The following is a 16,843-nucleotide window of genomic DNA, read 5'->3' on the forward strand; positions in this document are numbered from 1 at the left end:
AACCTTTGAATCATTGTAGATTTCTTCTCAAATGCTTCTGCTATTAGTGTTATTTTTTTTTCTTACAGCGTAAAAGGTTACTTTGTTTTTTATTTCATTAAATTCATGAGTTTAAGTTAGATGTCTGCTTCTGTAAGTTGAAAATGGCTAGGAGTTAGTAAACACTGTTGTAAAAGCAAATTAATTAGAACTTTTATGGAAAGCATGACAACCAGTGTTCCCAGTGCATGATTCCAATGGTAAAAGATCAAAGTCTTTGTGAAGGTAATTTAAGAAGTCATCCCACTGTCCTGTTCAAACCCAAGTACATACAATGTGTAGCTTGTTAGCGCAGCAGGACTAAATATCACCAGCCCCAAATGCAGTTGAGTGAAATGTGCAAGTACCTTACCTTTGCTTTTTCATACTTAAAGGACTAGCTGTCCTGTCACTGAGCAATCTTCCATACAAATATAAGCCCTCTTCCCCCAGCTCTCTCCCCTCCCAAAATAGTGACTGTTGACATGAAATCACTTTGATCAACATGAATATGCATTTAAAGTACTGTAAAGTTGTCTTGATTGCTTTAATTTAACAAAAACATGCATCTCAACTGTCAGGTCTGGCTAGAACATTCTTAAAAAGTAACAAAAGCAGTTTGCTCCAATCAAAGTAAATGTGCAGATGTCCATGTTCCTTACCCAAGTCAGCTTTGAACTGATCAGTCCTACTGTAAAATTGTCTTGATTGCTTTAATTTCTTAACAAAAACATGCATCTCAACTGTCAGGTCTGGCTAGAACATTCTTAAAAAGTAACAAAAGCAGTTTGCTCCAATCAAAGTAAATGTGCAGATGTCCATGTTCCTTACCCAAGTCAGCTTTGAACTGATCAGTCCTCAGTGCAGAGACCTGAGGAACAATGCGGCACCAAAATGCATTAAAATGTTCAAAAAGGACTTGTAAAAGCCAGACTACATTGAACACAAGCAAATTTAAGGATTAATTGCATGGGGGTGTGTGGAATCAGTGCAAAAGCACATAGTTTTTTTAACTGCCAGGCTGCAAAACCGTTTACACAGATCATGTACAAGTGAAGTTATCCAAATGATAACTCATTTCAGAAAAATTACGTGCAGAAATACGTAATCAACATCTAAGTAGAAGAGGGAAGTGTTGACACCACCTTACTCACACTGCCAAGACTCCAGCTGCATTCTGTTGTGCATACACAGCTGTATATTGTGCATATGCAGCTCTGCACTCTGAATTTGGAAGAGAAATCAAGGAATTCACAGGGCAGTAAACTATTAAAATAGGAAGAGCAGAGCCCGAAAAAATGCTTAGTAGCCAGGTAATTTTCCCAGGATGCCAATCCTGAAATGAATTAAAATTGTAACGTAATGATATTGGCATAAAGTTAAGTGATATAACATGCCAAGGCAGGAACTTACTGAAAAAAACCCCTAGATTGAAAAAAATGCTTCTAAGTGTGCAAAGTAAGTGAAAATCTATTATTCAGTGCTTGAGGATGAAAGAACATACCTGTTGTTTCCTTGACCTATTCTTACTTCTCCTTTTAGACCTTAATGATCTTAAATTGCAGCAGCCCAACCTCCTCCAAAATATCCTTACTACAGTTTATCCTTTCCCCGAAACACTGAAGTCCACTGAAGTCATCAGCAGCTCAACTGCTTAGAACATGATTATTTTAAAAATTATTAATTTCAAAGTAAGTAACTCACTGAGCAGAGAGAGAGGCAGGCTGTTTTTTTTCTGAAAACATAATCTATTCATATAGACAAGGAGGAACCTGACAGATGTGAAAATTAACGCCGTAGCACCGGATAGGACTCCTAACCGCACCCTCCTAATCTGTGGGGCATTACTGACTTTAAAGCAATGACATTTGAGCTGCTTGTAAATAAACTCCTAAGTAACCAGCCTCCAGGGGCAGTTTCATTACTGCAACAGTAGAGAACAAAAGTATCTTTGTTTTTATAGGACTTCGTCCTCTATGAAAAGAGATGCTACAAAACTGAGGTTGGTTTATCAGCTGTAATACGGAACAGATTCAGGCATTAGTCATAAAATGTTAGTGTATCTATTTTTAACTATAATTTAATGTAGCCTGCTCACACAGATTAGCATCTGCTTTTTGGATGCGATACTCTTCCTAAAGCAAAGTCTTAGACTCTCCCCAATTAGCAGAGGTACACAATATAAATCTCCCCTGGGACCAGTCTCTCAGGCAATACGATACAATAAACAGGACACTAAACTAAGGGAACTGAAGAGGCTTGGGTAGCCATCCCAACTGCATGCCGGCATGCTCCAAGATCTTCAGTATACATCTAATGAGCTTGGTGCCAAAAAAATCTTTTTTGAGGTACCCATGTAACACCGTCCCCTTTATTATCATAGAAGAGGTAGGAATAAAGACAATCTGTTCAATATTGAAAGTCTACCTTAGTAATTTAACAACATAATTAATACGTTAATCGTAACAACTTACATGACTTAAAAAAATCAGCAGCATGGTCATGTTATCTTCTCTGCTCGCCACGTCTAATATGGTTCATCTTTGCTTTTTTTATAAACAGTAAAATGTGCTTAATTGAATTTTGAATTTTATTAATTCAGAGCAGAAGAATGTATCATCTAAACACTGCCAAATGCTTCTGCTGTTCCCCACTGCTGAAATATTTTGTGTGCTTTGGAAATAGAGAGACTCCTTCACAGACCTGCATTAATCCCCTGGAAGGGAGTTTTTCTGTGTTTGGTAAAATACAATTTATGCGGTATGCTTTACCTTAGCCAAGTTCCATCTTATCAGCATTTATACTTACTTGGAAAAAAGAATAGCTTTGCAAACAAATTTATTTCATAGGGCAAGTATTATACCAGCATATATGGCTCAGCATGAAAATAATCCTTTTTAATTAGAAAACTGAAGAAACTGCTTCTTCACAGTTTGACATCACATGACTACATTTTGCTCATGAGAACAAAGTTTACAGTCGTAAGTTGCACATAAAGGGTTTATTTTAAATGTTTTAAGGATAGAGTTACATCATAATTATAAAAATTACTTACAGAATTAAGTAACAGATTTAAAGTGTTTATACTTCTAAATGCAGAGAACAGGGAACTGTCTACATTGTTCAAAATAAAATAAAAATAATGAAACCAAGCTCTAAAGATGAAGTCATTACCTAATTTTAAAATGTGAACACGAAGACCTTTGAACTATACACATACCAAGAACCATCCAAATTGCACTGATGTAAAATACAAAAAGCACAGCATTTTCAAGGAACCAGGAACTGTTTTTACTATAATTCTTTCCCCTGAAGCAACTACTCAATTCTATCTGAAGATAAAGCCTCCATTTTTCAATACTTCACTTAAAGAAGGCTTCTACCTATTGCAATAAAAAGGGTTTTCCCCATAGTCTACTCCAACATAGTTTAGGGTTTGGCACTCAAAAGAAAGAAGAAAAATGTAGTGTTTTGCTAATCAACTGCAATTTTATTTTTTCTTTAACAGAATACATGGTCCCTTCAAATGCTGTATGACACATACAACTGGAAAATTACCTTCCGTTGGCACTATGCTCGTCTCACCGGTGCATTTAATCCTACTAACAACCATTAAAACAGCACAATAAGCAAATTCACAAAAAACTGAACACAAAATAAAAACAGAACGAAACAAAAACCTAAACATTTTAACATGCAACTTTAGTTTGTTACATTGAATGTTCTAACCCTCTAAGCATGCAAAAAAGGATGGTCTGCATTTAAGTTGTTTTTTTTTTTTTTCCCTTTTAAAAAGTTTTACATGGCAGCCTGACGTCACACACGCACACACACAATATACAATACTACAGCAGGTAAATGTGAAAGGCGAATAACTTTTATACAAAGATCCATGGCTTGTGCCATCACAAGCCCTATGTGATTTTGGAAAGTAATGTTGAACCCCTATAACAAGGAACCAACATTCAGTTACCAGGGTAACGCAAGCACTGCATGCAGATCTGAAACATGAGCCTAAAACAAAGCCCAAAGCAGATGGGCAGGGAGTGGAATTAGTCTCAAGCCTCAAAAAGGTGGTTTAAAAGCTATTAAAAAAAAAAACCAAAGGGGAAAAAAAAGATGAAAAGAAATACCCACACAACAGACAACGGGGACATCTAAAAACAACCATAAAATTTACAGTTTATACTCTAATTGGCAGAACACATGGTGTATTCAAGAGGCTTGCAGAAAACCCACAAATGCAAGCCTAATGCTAAAAACGTTCCAGTAGACCTAAACCTCAGATATTTCAAAACCAACCTTGTATTCCTCAGATATATAGCCCAAAGTTCAGTGTACTAGGTTATTCATGTGTCATGTGTATAATCAATACACTCACTCATCCTTGTGCCACAAATATCAACTTGGGCTCACGGAGCCAGGCTCAGCTTTGAGATTTACATGCAGGACTCTTAAGAGTCAATAGAAAACACATAACAGATCTGCAGGATGAAAACACTGTTGCAAATCTGCTCACTTTGTTCAAAACACAAGGAACATTTATGACTCAGGTACTTAGTGCTTAAGGATTGCATTGAGAAGCTATTCACTGAAAGACAATAGCCTGCCTTTGGTTGCCCATGATGAAATACTGGACATAATGCAATATAGTAGCAATGGACAAAGAATTAAGGTATCATATTTATATGGAGAGTATTTATTACCATTCAACAGCATAATGAGGCACAAGCCTTAAGGCTGAAATATGAAATCAGGCAAAAAAATGGACAGAAAGGGGCTTAAACCACTGAGTCTTCAATATCAAGAATACCCACAATCGAGGTCATCCGGACCTCAGATCTCTGATTAACAGCACCTCTCCTGCATCCTTCCACTGATGGCATATGGTTGGATATCCGAGTATTTGTTCCTTCCATCAACAGTGCTGACTGTCTTCACATTCTCTATTTCTGTGAAGCAGTCCCCTGAAACTTGCAGAGCTCTGCCTTAATGTAACATGACAATTTTGTTGCTGTGCTGATCATTGTTGCAATTCTGATACTTTTAAAAGCTGCCACACTTAAAAAACCCTAATTTTAATTTACAACTATCTTGCAAGATTAAAACCGTGAAAGGATTTTGCTGTTGTGGGCTGCTATTTACATCCACAATCTAATGCAGATGACTGAACCACTGAGACTGCCTATAGCTTCCATTAGATAGTACACCACTGGCATGCAGAACTCTAGTGTTCATAGAATGAAATTCACGTTAACAGCATACCTCAAAGCAAGTACAATGTACACCACAAAAGGCAACAACAGGTTTAAGCTGTAGGTTTGTCCGGACACTCCTTATGTGGAAAAGCCAGAAAAAGAGTAAATTGGGAAGATGCCTTCTTGAATCAAAAAGGTTAAAAACAAAACAAACAAAGGAATGCAACAGACTGAGCAGAAGGCAACAAATGCTTCTCCTTCTTTAAAGTAAGCCTTCAATGTAAAAGGACACCCCCTCCCACCCCCCTGGCATGAGATTGTATTTATCATGTGAAATATTAACTACTGTTAGGCTTCTAAGTCCACACACAAACATTCAGGTTGCTAGGTTTTGATATTAAATGAGAGACTACTGATTGCCAATGCGTAGTCTAAAGTCTTCTGAAGTAGCATATATACTGTTAAAGTTGTGGCATCAAGCACTTGGGTTTTGCTAAGAAGTGTGTATAACAAAGAAAGAAAGAAGTACAACATTTAGGATTGAAGGCAGCCTTGTTGCATGTATTTTACTGGTTCCTACCACTTGTAAATATGGGCCATTAACCTGCATTTTCTAATTAACTAGTTGTACAGATTAAATGTATTTTTATAATTCATAGCCTTTTCACTGAAAGGTGCATAAGTCAAACACTTGATATCCTACTGCCTTGTGACTAGTAAAAATGCACAAGTATTTCCATGTACTGCAACTTCTTAAAAAGCGAAATTTGAAATAACGTGTAGAAACACAGCAGACTGATGTTACTTGGGTTAGGCACTCCTCAATGCTGCACAAAATGTTTAAACTTTTCTGAAAAGTCACCTCTGTCCCAACCCTGAAAACAAGGACTGCCAGTAGCCAAGAAATTAAATTTAATGTTACAAAAGAAGGCATATCAAAATATCAAACTACACTTGCATGTGGCAGTTGAACAAGTGAGTGCAAGGTTGAAGAAAAAGTTAAAATCTAAGAAAAAATTTAGATTAATGATTACAATACTAGATCAACTTTACACAGCTTGAATTTGCAGCTGTTCTTTGCTTTTAACTCCCTCCTGCCCAAATATATTGACTTCCTTCAAGAAAAGGAGTTCTCTTACACAAAATGTGTCACGTTTCTTTATATTATTCAGAACAAAACAGTTTTGCTGGCAGAGATTGTGGGTTCGCAGGGACATTTAAGCTTTCATTAAACTGGAAAGCAGTCAAGTCTTTGTGTCTACAAATTTTACATTTAATAGTTCCACAAATTTGGCAAAAGTTCACAATGATGTCTAGGATGTCTTCACCAAATCGTAGACATAAATATGGAAATCATCATCAAACTTGATGAAATAGACAGATGGTTTGGCTTCAACTTGATGAATGACCATGCCAGTCCTTTTTGAGCCATCTTCTTTGGCATATTCCACTTGTTTGCCTACGAGGCTGTCCACAACTTCACCTGGTTCCCGTTCTGCAGGAGGTGAATCATCTGTAACACAAAACCAACATACTTTGGTAGACATTAAGGGAAGTTTTCAACATGGAAGACAATAGCAGAGTCTTCTTTAAAACTCATATGAAACAATCAAAAGTTTTAAATACAGAGCATGTAGAAAATTAGTTTTGTTCAGACAAGCACCTAACAATTTCCATCCTTTTAGAAAGTACAGTTGCAGAAAAATTTTCAAGTAATACTGCCTTCAGTTTTATTAAGATAAAAATAGCACTTTGGTAAGAGAAGTAAATCTTTTGACATGAAGGTTTATGCAGAAGTTACAGAAAATGTCGGTGGATAACTGAATTTAAGCCTCCAGCAGAAAAAGGCACTGGGCCTCCTTAGCAGAACGGCAGCAAAACTAAACCTCCCTCTTCCCACAAGCTTGATTCAAACTTTCAGTGCATGCATGCCACTGCAACGAAAACATCTCTTCTAAAATGTTAGCAAGTGTAAACTCCTTATTAAAAAGGGTTTTTGACTCCATATTGGAATAATGCTGTTAGTAAAGTCTAACCATACTATTTTCTTGTCTAGCAAAACCTAGCCAGAAATATAAGGATATTTTAGATGATGCAAAAAGGTGTGATTTCTAACATGCTAACTGCCAAGAGGCTGGTTACAAGCCAATCACAGAACAAATGTGATAAAAGGTAAAAGCCCCGTACTGGAGAACTGGAAGCTAACCACACTTTCTTTCTCAGCTTGTCTTCTTTTTGACTAGTTTAGATAAACTTGTGTTTTGTATTCCAGTGAGGAACTTTCTTAGTAATGGTCACACCTGATGTAGCTTTTATTCTGGAAATTATAAGCTTTTAAATTAATGTCTTTGCTCCAAGTTTGCATTAAGAATGCCTTATAGATTCCACCCATTTTCTTTTCATTTCTGTGAGTTGTGAAAGAACTCCCAAGGGAGGAAAAAAAAAAAACCAAAACAAACAACAGGGAATTAACAGATTGGCTTGTACTTACACTTGAGATTCTTCCACAAACTTAAGATGTTTCTCTTTCAATTTTTATTTCAGTTCCTCTATAAATGCACTGTCATACGTAGTTATTATTCTCTTAATATCAGTTTTATGTAAAGAGCCTTCCTTGGCAAAGATGCCAGTTAAACTCTCACATTTTCATTTAGAAGGAATTACAAAGTGTTGACAAAATTTTAGTATCAGATCCAGCAATACATTTTCCCCTCACCAAAAAAAGCTTAAAAGAAATTATCTAAATTTTCGTCTCCTCACATATGCAAAGCCTGTCTTTGAGAAGAGAGAGTTCCGTAGAAATTTTACTTACAATACTATGGCAAGTTCCACCAAATTTACAGACATACTTCCAACTATTCTAAAATCTGGTATGAAAAATACTACTCTTAACATCCAGTCATTGACTTAAGGACAAAACTCAAAAGATCTGGAAAGCATTCAGATCCAGGGAAGGAAGCAAATACTTTGAAGTGTTTTGGAAAGAGGTAAGCAGTAGATAGTCTCGTGGTGAGCGTGGAAGAAAAAGTGCACTGAAACCAACTAGTTCTTAAACGGAAAGCAAGCTTTCTCTACTCTCAACTCCAAAGGTAGAAGAAAGCAAAGGAGACTTACAGTACATTCCAAGTCCTTTTTAATAGTACACAAACAACAAATTATTTGAAGGTCCAGATCTGAAAGAGCTTGCTTTACTTCTTTAGGAAGAGGAAGATCAATTTTTTTCCTTAACATTTGTGGCTCACTCCTTACAAGCAGCAGATAAACTGCTTTTTGTTAAGCAGGGTGTGGGGTGTGGTGTGGTGAGCAGGAATCTAAACACAGATGATTGCTACAGACATTATGCAAATATATGCCACTTGTTTATTTAGCTAGCAGACTGTTATCAGTGCTAGACCTGAAGGAAGACAGCCTCAAACTGAACAAATTAATTGTAACTAATACTTACTTAAAGTACTACATAGCCCAACCACTACAGTTATCCAATTATTAATTTCCTTTAAAGCCCAGATTGCCTCTGTCAGAGAAGCGCATTTTAGGTACACGGGAGAACTAAAAGTACTCTTTACAAGCTTTTTTCCCCTCTTTTTTGAACTGGCTATCCAAATCTCTTGAACAATATCGATTCTGTGAAAATACTTCTAAATTAATAGGAAAAGTCCTGGTGACTTTTACTTTGAAAGGAAAATAATATCCCTCCTAATCTGCTGAACTATTTTGCTTGCTAGTGTGTTGCAACATGTGAGAGAAAATGAATTTTCAAGATCAGCACTTCCTTCTCCCAAGAAACTAGTCAGAAGTTTTTCACACTGAAGACGCCTACCCCAATAAAATTTAGTGACTAAATTAGTTGGTCCCAAAATATTATTCCCACAAGAACTGCTTCAGAAACACAAATCAAGAGCCGTCTCAACAAACTGTGATACTTCTGTAAGAAAGCAACAGTCGAAAACTACTGGTTTGTCCATTTCCATTAAAAAATCCAAGCATAAACTCTTCCACAGTAGTATGTACATATTTTCAGCACAATTAGGAACAATTATGGAAAATTCTTTCCCTGCTTATATCACTGCTGGTAAAATATTTCAGCAGTTAACACAAATGTTCTTTGTTGCGCTATTACCTTCGTCAGTTGTGATACTTGGGAAAAAAAAAAAAATAAAGGGAGGAACAAACAAGATCTTTCTTGGTCAACTCTCCTGTCCATAAATAAAACAAACGTTAATATAAAAAGCTGCCACTTTCCAGAAGAGAACAGTAACCAGCCTACTTACTTGAATCAGGCATAATGCGAAGGTCACCTTCTTTATAATCATCTAAGAGCTGGTACATGTACAAGACGGGATCTTTCTCGTAGGTAATATAAAACCATGTGTTCATAATAGGAGCTCGAGCCAAAACCATTCCCCTCCATTCATCTTTTGAGCCATCCTCTGTCTCAAACATATGTTCCACAGCTTTACCAATCATTGTGTCTGCCAGGTGGGCATCGCTAATTCGAGATGAAGCTGAAATGACAGCGTTTTGTAAGTTCATTCAAAAGCAGATATATGACTTTGTGAAAAATAATCTTTACCCTGATTCATTAACAAATTTGACTGGAAATTAGTCAATTCATATACAAAACAAACACTGTGTATTCCAGAGATTTTACTAATGAAGAACTGCAGAACTTTAGAACATTCTTAAAAAAACAATACAACATTGTGCTCCCTATGATTAAACAATTATAATGCAAAGTAAAGGGAGATCAATCAAGGCCACAGCAGTGAAGACTCTTTCTATTTTAACTGGACACTGGAGAGGAAGAGGCAGGCAGGGGAAAAGAGGAAGAGAGGCCAATCACAGAATAATTCTATAAAGTCATTAATGAAACTCTGGGGTTTGGTTCCCCCTAACACCACTGTAGAGACTGCTACCAATTGCTTTGCAGTCAGAAACAGCAACAGCTTATTCTGTTTATAAACTTATAATTACTTGGGTAAATATTGAACTTTGCAGTTTAATAATCCAGTGCTAATTCTGAAAATCAAAAAGCCTTGTTACTAATCAAGTTGTTTCACTTAGAAAATCCCTCTCCCCCCATTATTAAAAGTACTTAGGGGAAGTACATGAGGAAAAATGTTACATTATTACTGTCAGACACACACAACAGACAACACAGCCAAGATGGCTTCCAGTTGAAATTTTGACAGAAGTATCAAAGATAATCTAAACAAAAAGTACAGAATGTACTGTGTATTACTTAAAGACAGAAGACAGCACTGCACTTACTGGTATCGTCAAATCTTTGTGAAATCAAGAAAATTTAAAGACCGCATTTAGATTACCTGCCATGTAACAAAAATGAAATTGACTAGTTACATTTAAGTGGTCAGATACTATCTTGGGGGAAGTCTGGAGAGATTAGTGGAGAACATTTAGTAGTGAATGTCAGCTTATACGTATGTGAACTTAGGAGAAAAACCCAAACCACTTACCAACTCTGTCCGGAAGAACTTCAAGTGCTGAAACTCTTTCATCTTTGTGCAGTTCTAGTCCATACACACAGTCAAATCCATCATACTTTATAAGATAGAGGGAGGGATTTACAGGAACTTGATCAAGAACTGTGCCCTTCCATTGTGTTACAGGTCCACTCCCTTCCTTCCATCCATGCTGTATTCTGCAGCCTACAATATTTCTTCGTGGCTGAGAAATAGGTTTGCTTGGTCCCACATTGTTTCTATGCTTTCTGTACACAGATACAAACATAATATTAAGCAAGTACATACATATTCAAAATTCTACTCCAGACAAGAGCTGTATGCTTTAAGATGGCAATGTATTTTATAGCTTAGTGCACCTTATTCAAATTAGGGTATAAAGCATATCACACTGTATTGGAAAAAAGAAGAACAGACTGAGAAGTAGTGAAACATTTTTGATGTGGTTTGTAAGGTCAGTTTCCTAATAGTCATTTCTAAAACTAGTTTTCTTAAGCCAAAAGAACTATTTTAGCCCTTGCTAAACTGAATGTCGAAAGTAAAACTCACCTGATCGGGTCTCAAAGCACAAGGTTACTTGGCAGTATTACAACTTTAATACCTCATTGGTCTCTGCAGAACAGTAAACACAACTCCTGCCCCAGGAGGAAGAAGTCAGTGGAAACATTACCAGTGGCTGACTAAAATTCTTCCAAGGCATTTGTTTTCCCTAACCTGTGTTTTCAACTGAAGGAAATTTAGCTTCCATCTCCATTTACAGGTATTTTTGACTCCAAGTATTTTTAAAGGCACATGGTAGCAACAACACTTCTCTAGCCTTCCTTTTTAGTATAGCAGAAGAAAAATGATGTGTCATGGTAACAGCAATAGAAGGGATACTCCCTAATGTGGAAAATAGATTAAATGTAATTTTTTGTCCCTCCTCTATTTTCAATGAAGTTGCATTGAAATTCCCTCTGGTGAATAACAGTTGTTGTTCTGATCAACAGCCATGTAAGCTATTTGACAGCTACAAATCACTGGAAGGGTTATACAAATTTTGTTCTACCCAGTTACTAAAAACACAAACTGACAGTTTTGAGTACAAGTGGAGGAAACTAAGGAACATTGTGACAATATATGGGTGACAAGAAATTAATATTACATCTATTTTAGCATGTTGCAATGCACATATTAATGCCTAAAAAGATTATTTAGAGGGTTGCCTGATCAAAATTCTCATGAATGTCAACTAGTTGTAAAATAAACTTTTGGGTTACTACTGGTAGTACACTTCATTTAAGTGACAGTAAAATATGCATGCCACTAGTACGCTTAAAAGCAACATCTACACAAGAATATCAGTTGCAGAAAACAATACTCTTCCTTAGATACAAAATAATGACCAAAGAGAAACAAACATCTCCAGGAACGATGAATGCTCTGAAAGAAGTCCCTATGCAATCCAAAAGAGACAAATAACAATCATACCACTGAAATCCTGGAAGCAGTCTTTCAGAATAATGTACTCACTACATGACACTGGAATGCTTAATGCTGAAGATACAATCCCAACTATTAAAACCAAGATGTATGGTTCCTTCAGCAGCTTGTCGCACCTCCAGACTTTTCATTTGCCTTGAAGATCTTAGCAGGTGGGGTTGTCAAATTTCACTTTTGTTACATTTGAACTTTTCAGCAAGATCAGACTGCAGTTTTTGTATCACTAACTTTGATAGCACAGATTATTATAGGAGCTCCAACCTCTTCCAGTTAAGAGATTCTCCCACAAAGCTGGTTCTAATTTTATGCAGAAACTAGAACGTATTTTCAAATTCTAGCTTGTGCTCTCTCTATATATATGTAAAAGCGTATTAGTCTCAGTAAGAGTTTACTAATACAAAATGAAATGAGAGATCTGGTTCTCCGCACAATGAGTTTGTTTTGCATGCAATTCATTTATTTAGTTCTAATGAATCGTAGTTCTGTTCAAAGCAGAATAAAACCAACTGAAGATAAAAAAAAGTTAAAATAGATAAAGCAATGTCAGTTTTAGAGCAGTTTGCCTATGCTGCTAATCTTCTCATTGTTGAAACAAGGTAAAAATAACACTATTCATGTTCAAACTCATAGGCAATTTTACTTTGTGCTTATAAAGCATAATCCACTTTAACATTTAAATTGGAACAATTAACAAAAAGGTTCATTCACACTCATTCTAAAAAATACGATGAAAAAGACTACATAACTGAATTCAAACTGGTAACTACCTTTAAAATGCCTCAGAGAGCAAAAAGCATTACAAATTTAAGTACAAGTCAAGTACACACTAGGTGTACCTGCAGTTCAAATTTTTGTTTGAAGGTTGTACTACTGAACAGCCATTCACTGTCATTTGCAGTGGTTCATACTGTAAGAAATGAGATTTTCAAAGTAGTAAATTACCAAGGAAAACATACTACTTGCATCTGAACATGTGGTAAGAAAGCAAGTATAGGTTTCTAACTATCAATAAATAATAGCTGTGAATATACTCCCACGTAAGATAACCAAGAAAACAACTCAAACTTCTCACCTCAGTGTGTTATTTCTATGATACAGTAGGTAACACAAATGTACATAACCTTCTAAGATGCTATATCCAGAAGGCCCAACACAATTTTTTCCTTCTGTTTCATTAGAATTATCTTTAAAATTCCTCAAAGGTTTGCTCTTGGAAGACTGGATAACAAGTTTCCTAGACACATAAAACATGGAGCCAGGAAAACCAGAGAATAACAAGCCCTAGAAATAGCTCTTGACACATCAGACACATCCTCATTGTAAATGGCCCTTTAATTCCCAAAAGTTTCAGATCCTCTTCCTTATCTTGAAGGCAGTAAGCTGCTAAGTAAAACCTAGTTTTTTGAAAAGGTTTCATTATCAGAACCAGATCCTTCAGAAACTTGCTAAAGACTACACAGGCAAAACGAAATCTTCCCAGATTTTAAAGTTGTATGTATATAGTCATCACACAAACTCTTACTTGGCAGTTGCTACCAGGGAAACCAATGTAGTGCAGAAATGCACAGGGCTGGTAGCAGAAAAATCAACCATTACTTCAGAGTTGTGCTTAGAAGACAAACTAGCATTTATGAAAAGGAGAATGACAATTCCCAATAACCTATCAAGTAATGTTATCCATTTAGGTTTGGCTGGTTGTTTTTGTTGGTGTTTTTTTTTTTCTTTTTTTCTTTTTTCCCCCCTGGATCATCTGGTCTCAGAAAAACACCGCAGGGTAGAACTAAGGAAAAAAAAACAGAAGGGTGAAAGAAAACCATACCCCTCCGATGTGCAAAGAAGGCACAACTATGAAAAACAGGAAGGAAAACTATAGAACAGTATAAATGCAGTACAGCAGTAATGGTCAGTACAATTTCAAGTCTTTCATAGTGCTAAGCAGAAAAGTTATTAAAAATAGGACCCAAAACTTAATATTAAGTTGTGATCTTATTACAGATTATCACTAATAGCTGAATGGTGATGAGAGAATTGTTATTAACTACTTTTCACAATATGTACACTACAGGGCACATTAGTTAAGGCAAAAGTTTTAAAGTACTTTCTGTACTACCTCAAAAGCCATCATTCAGTTGTGAATTTCATCATCAGATGCTGCAGGAACCAAGATTACAAGTCTGCTTGAAGTAGGACCAGAATTTCAAAATGTTTAAGTTCACTTGTAGTTAAAGTGCAGGTATAACTTGCACCTCAAGAGTCCCTGAATTGTCAACTACAAGAAATCTGGAGAGACTATGAAGAAAGGATTGTTTTATACTTAAGACTATTTCTTGTACTCTTTCCTTATGCACCAAGAGTGAAAAGAATGAGATCTGGGAGATTACTAACTGATCTGATGCCACTAAGGTCAGCTTCATATTGGCAGAGATCACCACTACCCATTGACAGAGCACTTGGAAGAACTGCTCTATAACCACGGGAACCATTTCCAAAAGGCTCAACAGTTAACTATCACTATAAAGAAGTGTTCAGAAGACTCACCCACACGGCTCATTCTATCACATCCTCAATTACTGAGTCATGCCCTGTTCCATCCTCTTGGCTCCTTCCTCTGCCACAAAACTTCTGAAGCTACTTTAAAATCTCCTCGATGGCCTTCGAGTGCCAGCAGGCTTGTTTTCCTTTTTCTTTAAATAAGTAACCAACTAACTAACTCAGTCACAAAGTATGCATTACTAACTCATGGTCTACCAGAACAGCTCAGAGTAGTATCAGCATATATTATTACATGGTCATTCATATCGTAGTCAATTATGGTAAACTACAAACTTAAACAATTTTCTACTACTCTGCCTCATTCTCAGATAAGTCAGTGAACAGCACATGAGAAATCACCTTGGTTTAGTACAAAACACCTTTACTAAATAATTAATAAACAATTGAACTAGGCTAAATTAACATAAAACTAAGCGAGACACTTAAGTTAAATGCCTCAAAATCACATCACTTAGGAACAAAACTTCTAATGCCCCATAAAAGCCTTTATGCTAACAAATTTACAGCCTATTTAAGTATTTAAATAAGTGTATATTAACACAACAATAAAGACAAATCTAGCCACCCTCAAGTACAAAAGGCAACCCACCTCTGATAGTCTTCCCATCATACACTCCTTTCTCTGAGCGGTTGAAAGAGAACAAGAGAAATTAAGTTTTAACCAACTCTACCTGCCCCTAGACAAATAAATGTTTCTCTTTGCCTTCTATGAAGATAGACAGGAATGGATAACGATGAGCTAGTGGAAGGGATTAGACTAGTTTTACATCAGGTGGGGTCTCTGGGAAAAAGTTAACACTGTTAGCAGTGATTAACTATGTTAATCATGGAAAATACACCTGCCAAACAAATCGCTTTTGATTGATGCACCACTACATGACTTTACACTTAAAATACTAATAACATTTTAGTCAGCTTCACACTTACCCAGCTTAGATTTCTCCCACCAGAGATGTAGCCAGATATATCTCACCGCTTGACCCCAAGACCAATCATGCCCAGAACATTACCTCTATTTCACACAGCTACTCACCAATGTTCAGCTGTTACTATTTAAAAATGTTGTAGAGGAAAAAATACACGCCATGAATGTGTAGGATAAGCAGGTATCCTTCACACACAAATAGCAGCCTCCTTACAGAAGTATTTCAGCATATTCTTTATTTTAGAAAAGTGAAAAATCCTTTTCAAAAATACAGTTGTAGTGAATACAAGACTAAGTATTGCTAAGATTACTTCCAGTCTGGGTTATCAGTAAGCATGCTTTGCAGTTTTTAATGGCCTGGTGACAATGCATGAACTCTGCCAGAGAACAGATTCTACAGTATACATGGCTAATTTCTGGCTTGCAACTCCTTCTCTCTGAGTTCCAGAAATAATTACAAAATCATATTCAAGGATAATTTCATATTAACAGTCAAAACAATGTTTAAAACTTTTATTTGTGGGGCATTCTTTCCTACCACCCTCCTGAAAGAATTAAAAGTCTGACTCTACACAAATACATAGACTGAATATTATTCCACGATTTTCAAGAACAAAGTGAGTGGAAGATCAAAGATACATTTCTAGAACAGTACTTCCAGTTACTGAAAACTATAGTAAAAATATCAACAACTTACTTGTGGGAAGTTCTTTTCTTCATCATGCTGGCAGACACTCCGGCATGACCTACAATATAAATGATGTCGGAATTACTGAAAAGTAAAGTGTGTATACAATTAAAAAAGGCATCTTATACAAAAGTCTTTCTTTCGAAAGTCAAAATGTAAAGAATCCAAACACTTTATGTTACAACTGATTAATCAACTGCTACAATGGGAGAAGCCTCTGCAAAGACAGACACAGGCTAGATGCTCATGAAGCTGTGGTGGGTTGACTCTGGCTGGACACCAGGTGTCCACCAAAGCCGCTCTTTCACTCCCCCTCCTCAGGTGGACAGGGGAGAGAAAATAAAATGAAAGGCTTATGGGTTGAGATTAAGGACAGGGAGATCACTCAGCAATTACTATCATGGGCAGAACACTTTCCTTGGGAAACGTTAATTTAATTTATTACCAATCAAAGCAGAGTAGGGTAATAAGAAAATAAAACCACATCTTAAGAACA

At 36.4% G+C, this 16,843-nt stretch overlaps 1 protein-coding gene across 1 annotated transcript; it reads right to left on the reverse strand.

The window, feature by feature from the left end:
- Nucleotides 1-3,000: 3,000 nt before the first annotated feature.
- On the reverse strand, nt 3,001-16,404 carry SPIN1 (spindlin 1). Its single transcript, XM_009702778.1, has 4 exons — nt 16,357-16,404; nt 10,694-10,947; nt 9,488-9,721; nt 3,001-6,729 (listed from the first exon to the last, which is right to left on the reverse strand). The coding sequence occupies exons 1-4, from the start codon at nt 16,380-16,382 to the stop codon at nt 6,530-6,532; spliced, it is 714 nt and encodes a 237-aa protein (XP_009701080.1). The 5' UTR covers nt 16,383-16,404; the 3' UTR covers nt 3,001-6,529.
- Between the last annotated feature and the right edge of the window lie 439 nt (nt 16,405-16,843).

Source organism: Cariama cristata, unplaced genomic scaffold (assembly GCF_000690535.1).
Source record: "Cariama cristata isolate BGI_N322 unplaced genomic scaffold, ASM69053v1 scaffold1266, whole genome shotgun sequence".
Classification (NCBI taxonomy): domain Eukaryota; kingdom Metazoa; phylum Chordata; class Aves; order Cariamiformes; family Cariamidae; genus Cariama; species Cariama cristata.

Excerpts from the sequence above, each read along its gene's own strand:
- SPIN1 (XM_009702778.1), bottom strand. The coding sequence starts at position 16,382 with ATGATGAAGAAAAGAACTTCCCACAA. Across the intron at positions 10,948-16,356 it reads AAGAAAAGAACTTCCCACAA|AAAGCATAGAAACAATGTGG; the intron begins GTAAGTTGTTGA and ends ATCTGTGTACAG. Across the intron at positions 9,722-10,693 it reads AGTTCTTCCGGACAGAGTTG|CTTCATCTCGAATTAGCGAT; the intron begins GTAAGTGGTTTG and ends CTGTCATTTCAG.